This window comes from Eucalyptus grandis, chromosome 11, assembly GCF_016545825.1.
Source record: "Eucalyptus grandis isolate ANBG69807.140 chromosome 11, ASM1654582v1, whole genome shotgun sequence".
Classification (NCBI taxonomy): Eukaryota; Viridiplantae; Streptophyta; class Magnoliopsida; order Myrtales; family Myrtaceae; genus Eucalyptus; species Eucalyptus grandis.
In genome coordinates, this window is record NC_052622.1 from 46,765,813 (window position 1) to 46,774,043 (window position 8,231).

The 8,231-nt window shown below is 39.5% G+C and overlaps 1 protein-coding gene across 3 annotated transcripts; it reads right to left on the reverse strand.

Moving 5' to 3' along the window:
- Positions 1-3,686: 3,686 nt before the first annotated feature.
- LOC104426382 lies at positions 3,687-7,470 on the reverse strand. 3 transcript variants are annotated; one of them, XM_010039411.3, is made up of 5 exons: positions 7,015-7,470; positions 6,101-6,155; positions 5,869-6,029; positions 5,037-5,771; positions 3,687-4,191 (listed from the first exon to the last, which is right to left on the reverse strand). In XM_010039411.3, exons 1-5 carry the CDS (start codon positions 7,228-7,230, stop codon positions 3,985-3,987), a joined length of 1,374 nt encoding a protein of 457 aa, XP_010037713.2. In that variant the 5' UTR covers positions 7,231-7,470; the 3' UTR covers positions 3,687-3,984. The 3 variants fall into 3 exon arrangements, with proteins under 3 accessions (XP_010037713.2, XP_010037714.2, XP_039160906.1); XM_010039412.3 differs by having other exon boundaries at positions 3,687-4,225; XM_039304972.1 differs by having other exon boundaries at positions 4,114-4,187.
- Between the last annotated feature and the right edge of the window lie 761 nt (positions 7,471-8,231).

Here is an 8,231-nt window from a genome sequence, read left to right on the forward strand (position 1 = left end):
GAGAGAGGGAGCTTGACGTTTAGCAAGCTTCTTCAATTAACTGAAGGATGAACTCTAGCTGGCTGCTTAAAGTACTTGCCTTGCTGACCGACGAAGAGGCTTTGGTTGACAGCCTTTAGTGACCTAAGGTTATGTATGACTGCTCAGACTGTCAGGCATAGAAGGACCAGCTACTTGTTTTGTCCAAAAGTGTGGAGACCTTTACACTTTCATGATTTTCAAATTCCCGATTAACACATGGAAAATTTATGCCCAATCCTCCTTCTCTGCCCCTTGTGCCTTTAACATGTAATTATAATAGGAGTTTCCTGATTTTCTTTTCATTAATAGATTCAGGAGTAGATAAAAAGCCAAGCTCAGAGAAAAGTTTGGCAAAACAACCCAACATGGAATTGAATATATACGGCTCTAAGAGGACTGTTATGTGAACACAGGGTATTCGAAACACCTCATTTTGCCATTGGACTTTGTCGATCTTGTTGAAAAAAAGTGAGTTATGCTTTCTTTTTTCAAGTCCCATGCTTCTTGATTCAACTTGAGGTCCAAGCACTTGTGTTTTTGGGCTTCGTTGCATTCTGTGGAATTTCCGGGTGGTCTTGAGAGAGGCTCAGATCCTCCAGCTTTCCAACACGACGAGAAGGAAAGATTGGCTCACTCATCTATTGCAGAAGAAGCAAGTGAAACAACTTTGGTTAACGCAGTATTACTTGAAATAATGCATCAGTAGCAATGTTCTAGAGGATGATTAGATGCATCATAAATAATTTATTACTAGTAAAAGTACTTAGATTGATTAGAGTGCGTTTGATAACGTTTCTATTCTTGAGGAATAATTTTTTTTTTCAAAAACACTTTTCTTTGTTTTGTTCCGAGAACAGTTTTTGAACATTTGAATGCATTTAATAATTACACAAAAATTTTGTCCCGGAGAGAAAAATGTTTGGTATGATCTCATATATTTTTACGATTTAAAATTTCTTTTAATTTATTAATAATTTTATTTCTTTATCTCTTTATTTCTTTATTTCTTTTTTTTTTTTTTCTTTCTTCTTCTTCTCCTTCCTCGGCGGTCCCCCGACGATCGGCCAAACAAGGACCGGCAAGGTCGACCTCGAGGGAGGCTCGCCGACCATCGGTGAGGTCACCCCAAGCCTTGCCGTGACTAGGCAAGGCACCTCACCCAACCACCAGCGAGATCGAGCTTTGTCGTGGCTAGGCTAGTCTTCGCCTTGCCCGACCATGGCGAGGCGGGGGGCCTCATCGCCGATCGCCAACCGACAATCGACTAGGGAAAGAAGGGAGGAAGAAAAAAAAAAAAAAAAAAAAACTTGATTCTTGATTCTTGTTTCTTGAGTTATTTCGAGAATAAGAAATAACTTCTTTTTGTTTTTTTTATTTTTTTTGTTCCAAATCTGTTCCTAGAGAGTAAAAAACTTACCAAACACATTTCTGTTCTATTTTTACTCCCAAAAACAAAGAAACAGAAACATCTGTTCCCAAAAGCATTACCAAACGCAGCTTTAGATGCTAATCAATATTACTTTATCTCATCTTTCTTGGTGAAGCCACATCTTTAAAATATTTTTTCCTATGGAACTTCTTTTGAAATCATACCCAATATTTTCTGTTGATTTTTCAATTCAATTCTATCATTTCATAATCTTCTTTTATCTAATAAAATTTGCGCTGACTAAAGTATACCTTTTTGTTAGAAACTTTTCAAGACTTAGTATAGTGTTTGATTCAATATAATCCTGAAGCTCCTTCAAAAGCTCATTCAAAAACTTAATAAAGTGTTTGATTCAAAAATTATTCTCACCAATTATAAGGTGATAGAAATCATCTTCAACTATAAATGGGTATGAATAATCGCTGTAATTCATTTAAACATATACGAATGATTTGAAATTTAAAGCAACAGGCCCTTACTTTTGTTTTACGTGTTTGTTAATCCGTACTTTATATATAGTAATAATTTTGATCGTAACATTCATCATTAATTATGCATCTAGTCATATCTATTTGTAAAATGTGAGAAATTGTGTACCATATTAGGAATATATTTTCACTCCATAAATATGATGTAATTATGATTCTTATATTTGCTAAAATTTATTTATATTTATTTGCTAATATTAAATTTTTTTTTTTTAAAACGACTTGTAATAAAGTCATTTATTTATCAAGTAGAGGGTGTTATAACTTTTGTTATGATCGTCTAACATCATATATTGGTGAAATATGTGCAATCATGTGGAATTTAATCCTTGGCCTATGTATAGATATTTCATAATAGAATCTTTATATAAATAAAAATTTATTTTGAAATATTTATTACCAAAACATTCAACCTATATATACATATAATATCAAAATAGAATCTATACGTACACAATCAGTATATGCATAATAATTGCTTATGCAGAACTAGAGATACTCTAAAATATGCGCAATATAAATTGTCAAACATTTAATTTCTACTTTTAGTTTTCCTTTCTTTCTATAATTTAGATGCAAGAAAGAGTCGTTAACACTTAGTTTTTCTACTTCAAATTTTCGTTTTCTTTTTTATATTATAAATGCAGGAAAGCCTTATTTTTTTTTTTTAAATCAGCTTTACTTTTACATAGATACTTCAAAATAAAACAAATACATATACACATATACAATTATTTTATAACGTTTATTACCAAAACATTTGCGATCAGGGATGACTTTTGTTATCTAATTTTATGCAAAGCGAAGGAAAATTTACGTGGTAGGATTAACTATATCCCAGAGGCACCCGACTTAAACAAAAAAAAAAAAAAAAAAAAAAAAAAATCGCCCTTACCTTGTAGGGCGTAGATTATAAAGTATTGGCTGAAGATGCAATGGCGTGATTTCTCAGACCATTAACATTATAAATCCATCTAGGAAAAAAAAAAAAAAAAAAAAAGCAAGAGCGCCACATTAAGTGCAAGTAAGGATTCGAGGAAGAAAACGATTGAAAACCCCACGACGTACGCCATGTGCATAAGGAAAAAGCTTATCGAGGTTATCTCATGGTAAGGCTTCTGGTTCCCAGGTACACCTCGTAACGAGTACAACGTTGTACTTCTTGTTCCCTAATTATGTCAAAATAACGATGCCTATTGTTTTTTAGCCCAAAAAGAAGGAAAAAAAAAAAACGATGCCTTCTTGCTCACAGAATCCACATTGATCCTCAAAATCTTGAAATTCCACGAAGCTTCTTCAATGCAAACCGAACCCAGCGGCCCATCCGAGCCTGTATCACAGATTACAAAGATCCTTTAAATGACGCATGTGCAGAGCTCGTTATGAGCGTTCGCACAGTGCATTTACTGCAGAGAAAAACGTAGCGAAAGTTTAGAGAAAGGTGTCGCGTTGACGGGTACTCCAATGACACTGATTAAGCATATTAATAAGAGGAAGTTTTCGTTTATGAAGTGTCTAACTAAATATCATATAAGGAAGGTTTCGTGCATAGAAAACCGTACATTTTCCTTACGGGAGGATTTGAAAGACATCTTCTAACAAATTCCCTTTCGTATTGGAGAAATTTGCAGGATTGGTTATAGCATCCAGGATCAATTATTTTACAGAAGACGATAAGGGCAGAGATGATTGTTGGTTAAACTGTAATCGTATGATTGAAGGACGGGTTAGCATCCAAAATTTCGACATAACTCCAAAAATGAAGGGGACCACTACTTCCATATACATATAGTAATACAACAAGCATTTCAGCTAGTTCTCTTGTCTGCGGCACTACAACAAAACTATTGCTAGAGAATATAGCACACTCTCGATTATGCCGCAACGCAGTTGTACAAATACATGCACGCTACTCCACCTACAGTACAAAAATCCAAAGCGCACTCAAAGGACAGGTAACGATAGCATGCGTCGTGAAGTTGCCTCATCCATCTGCACAACGAACAGCAACACATTTCCGGTATATTCTTCGATGCCAACTGCCCGCTATTGCAACCCCAAAGTTGCTAGAAACTTCTGCAATGTCCTACGGCCCCATCGTATATCGTTCCTCAATACATTATTTAAATTCTCAGGGTCGGTCTTCCCTTCTTTGCTGTCTATGTGGATAATCTGTTTGTGTTTATTATCAAGCTGTCCTTCCGCCACGGTCAGTGCCGTTTCTTCTTGGGATGGACTGCATCCAGGCTCTTGCTTTAAACGCAAATGAAGTCCCTCATTAGAGAATCTTCCGAAAAGAGAAGCACACAGGTATTAATGCACGCACCACAGAAGAAAGCACAACTCACACACCCAAGTGTGCTTGTGCGCACCCGCGCACACACGTGTGAGAGAGTCACACACATCAAAATCATAGATGAGCAATGTCATCTGTGTCATAGACATCAAATTTATAGATGAACAATATCGTCTATGTTGTGTGATAACAACAACCCAAGTTCTCCGTTAGGGCCTGGCCTTGTACATGGCAGATGATCTGAACGTACAGATGCATTTATTATACTGGATATGTCAGTTCATCATCCGTGCAAATGTTTCAAGAATTCAACACTAGTGCTTGTGGCAATTACATAAGTTGGGACAGTTGGTTCGTAGAGGCAAAATAAGCTTTCTATGCGGCGCAGTGGTACAACATTACTGTTAACAGTTCCACTAGGATAGAAGCCATTGAAATATATTTTAAAATTTGACCAATACAGAGACCATGTATTCCGAAAATTCAGCTTTGCTCCCCATTATTAAGCAGGGAACAGTGGTTCTTATCATTTATGAAGCATTTTCTCTTCCAGTTAGTGGAGATGAGTGCTAGATTCAGCTGCCCCTGCTTTCAATCATGTGGAAGAAAACATCCTTATGGAACTTATTTTTCATGAGAATACAAGCAAACCACAGAACACTTCCAATGCCTAGTAAAATCTTCAAACCCTAGCTGGTTGCGGTCAATTGACAGGAGATGGGGTAACTTTTCTGCCCAACGCAAACTGATAAAGTGGGAAGCAATAAAGCAGAGAATGCTCACACACTCATCAAGCAGTTACCTCTGGTAATTTTGAACTTATAGCTTCATCAGGTTCACCAGAGGCATCACCTGCATTGCTTCGCCCTTCTTCACATCGATTTGACTCTTCTGTTAGCACCATTGATAAGGAAGTCAAGCCAGGAACCAGTACAGGAACTTCATCAACTGTAACTAGGTCACTATGGAAATTCATGTTTGTCGAGTTATCAACTGTGGCTCTGCTATTGTTTCTGAGAACTTCGTGCGACATGGTCAGGTCCTCACCGGGGTAACCACTTCTCTTTTCGCAGTGCACATTGTTAGTTGCATCATTTGAAGATTGCTCCTGCTTTTGGAGGATATTATCTGCATAAAGAGCCACAGGCATCTCTTCTACCGCAGCACCAGTGTTGGAAAAACTTAAGTCATCATGTGCTTCCACCAGTGGATTCTCTTTGGGAGCATCATTTATACCAGCGAAAGCTGATCCATTGCTGGCTTCTAGCATCACTTTTTCTCTCGATGGATTTGAGTTCTCTACTATTATCAAGCTTTCTGAACCATGAGTAGGCTCCTCAACCTGAGAGAGGCCGTCTGCCAGTTCTTCCTCCATAATCTTTTGTAAATCAGCATTTTCCCAATCTTCATAGATACTGATTGTTTTATCAGTATCCCAGATTTGTAAAATCCGATCAGGATCCGGTTGCCACTGTATCTCGCCGTCTCTTTGTCTTAATATGAACTTGAATTGAATATCTCTCCCAATGGGTATGTCCTATCCAAACACATTGTGGATATGAATAAAGCCCTGACAATCTACTATTGTTAGCTGAAAGAAAGAAAAGTCAAGTTTGTCTAAAATAGAAACTTACCAGCTCTACTGACCATATGTGTCCATCTGACCAGTCCAATGGTACTGCACTTGATGGGTCCCATGATCCCAAGGCCGGATCATCCCCTATTACAAGAAATTGTTCTCCAAATTGACACTCTCTCTGCACCTGAAATCTGACGTGCACTTTCCTCGAAGAATCTAAAAAATGGAGACAGAATTAACAAAATCTGGAATTTATAATATATCTGATTAGTAATGCGAAAACCTACATGTCTCTGTAGTCTCATCTTCTGCTGTCTCTAGTTCTGCTTGCAGTAGTGGATGCTGCAAATATCAAACATAAGTTCCAACTGTGAGACATTACCATTTCAAAAACATAAGAACCGTAGCAACACTGTTTTCTCCTAAGACCTAAAATGGCTGTTTTTCACATCCTATCTTGTACTGTTCCTTCAATATTCTACAGAATGTCAAGAACACCAGCTTGAGTAATCAACGTAGATATTATGGAAGAGAGCCTCTCGGGTCCGTTGGAGAAACATTTCGTGCTCTTTCCATCGACTGCTTAACTAGAGAGTAAGTTGGAAATCCTAAAAGCGAAAGTAAGATATCTGCTGAGTTTATCCAACTTGCGCTACCAAACCTCTAGGAGCCACTAAATTTACTAGCTTTTGCATTTCAATACTAAAGATATGCACCGATATATGCCGACATGGGCATATAGGAAGTTTTTACCCGATTAAAAAGGTTATCGTTTAGTATATTGTAACAATTCCCAGAAGAGCAACATACGTAATGAAATGAACAGGATCAAAGCAGAATTCTGTCGAGCTCTGCTTCCATGTCGCTCTTCTATTGACTTTTCCCTTCTTTGTTTTGTCATATCTAAGGTGGAATTATCGGTTCCGGAGAAGTGATCCAAGTTTTAAATAGGACGCCTCCATAAACGACAAACGCACAAGCGACACCATTTCGCTATAATTTAATCATGTATCTCGTCATTCATTGACCTTAACTCAACCGTGTTTGCCACTAAAATCTAAGCGGAGTAGTAAAAAGTGCCTTGCCTGCTTTGAATGCGAAGAAAAGGAAAAACGCCATAAATCATGTTCAAAATCAAACAGATAAGTAAATGATCTAAATAGAGAGAGAGAGAGAGAGAGAGAGAGAGAGAGAGAGAGACCCCGATGTTGGACGAGAGAGAAGTAATCCGACCGACGAGCCTGTGCTGAGCAGCGGCCAAACGGAGGAATCCGAAGTCGGCGAGCTTCTGGACTCGCGCGAAGCGAACGTCTGCTCTGGCAACGACGTTCTCGCCGACCGGCGACAAGCACGCGCCGGCTCCGTCTCCGAACTTGCTGAGCAGAATCTTCGAGCCGCGACCAGCGAGAGCGTCCATCACTCTGCTCGCTCGCTTGCCGGAACTCGTCGGGATCGGCTCGGCTCGGCTCGGCTCGGCTCGGCTCGGCTCGCGTCGCGTCGAGATTACTGCGCGAGGTCAGGGAGGAAGGGGGAGCGGGAGAGAAGGAGAGGGCGGAGGAAGAACAGGTGGAGCCGAGCCTCGTCGGTACGTGGCACTCGGGCTTGTGGAGGGAGTAAATCGTAATCCGATTCTGGTGGTCGCAGTCGGCAGAGACGCAGGGGTGGTTTGGTTTATATAGTGGCGGGGCCACTCGTGAGAGACGATTGGAGACGGCAAGCAACGGATCTGATTCCACGTGGCGTGTCGAACGCATCAACGACGTCCGAATCTCTAACAGACTCCGGAGCTTCTCGATCGAGAGATTATAGAATGCAGAGGGGGAGGGGAGAGATTATAGAATGCGGAGGGGGAGGGGTTTCGATCGTTAACCGCCTCGAATCTGCGCCCTCCATTTAAAAGCGGGACTTTGGGAAGCACGCGCGCAGTGGCGCCACGTGTCGCCTGTCCCCTTCAGGATCTAAAGGCGCTGAAATTTTGGGGGGAGCCGCCCAGGACCGACGAGCCACGTGGAAAATCACGAGGACGATGATGTTGACTTCACTCATCGTTCTCCCTTTTCTTTTCTTTTTTTCTTTTTTCATTTTGGACCTAAAAATCGATTAGACTCTTTCACTCATGGTGAGTCAAGAAGATTATGACACTTTTAAAATCCGTTTTTGAAAAAATATTTTCTAACATTTGATTCGTTTAAAGAAGGGAAAATGTTTTCCTCTTTAAGGAATCGAGAAACATTTTCTAAGATATAATGAGAACCCAAAACTTTATACCTAGACATGAAAATCCTCATGTTGTTTCCAAAGGCCTCCCAAGACCTCAATCCTCAGGCCTAGGCCACTAATGCCCAATCCATCAGGGCTTGGCTTGAACCCTTGGTGCCTATATATTATTTTTTACTTTTTATATATTCTTTTCTTTTT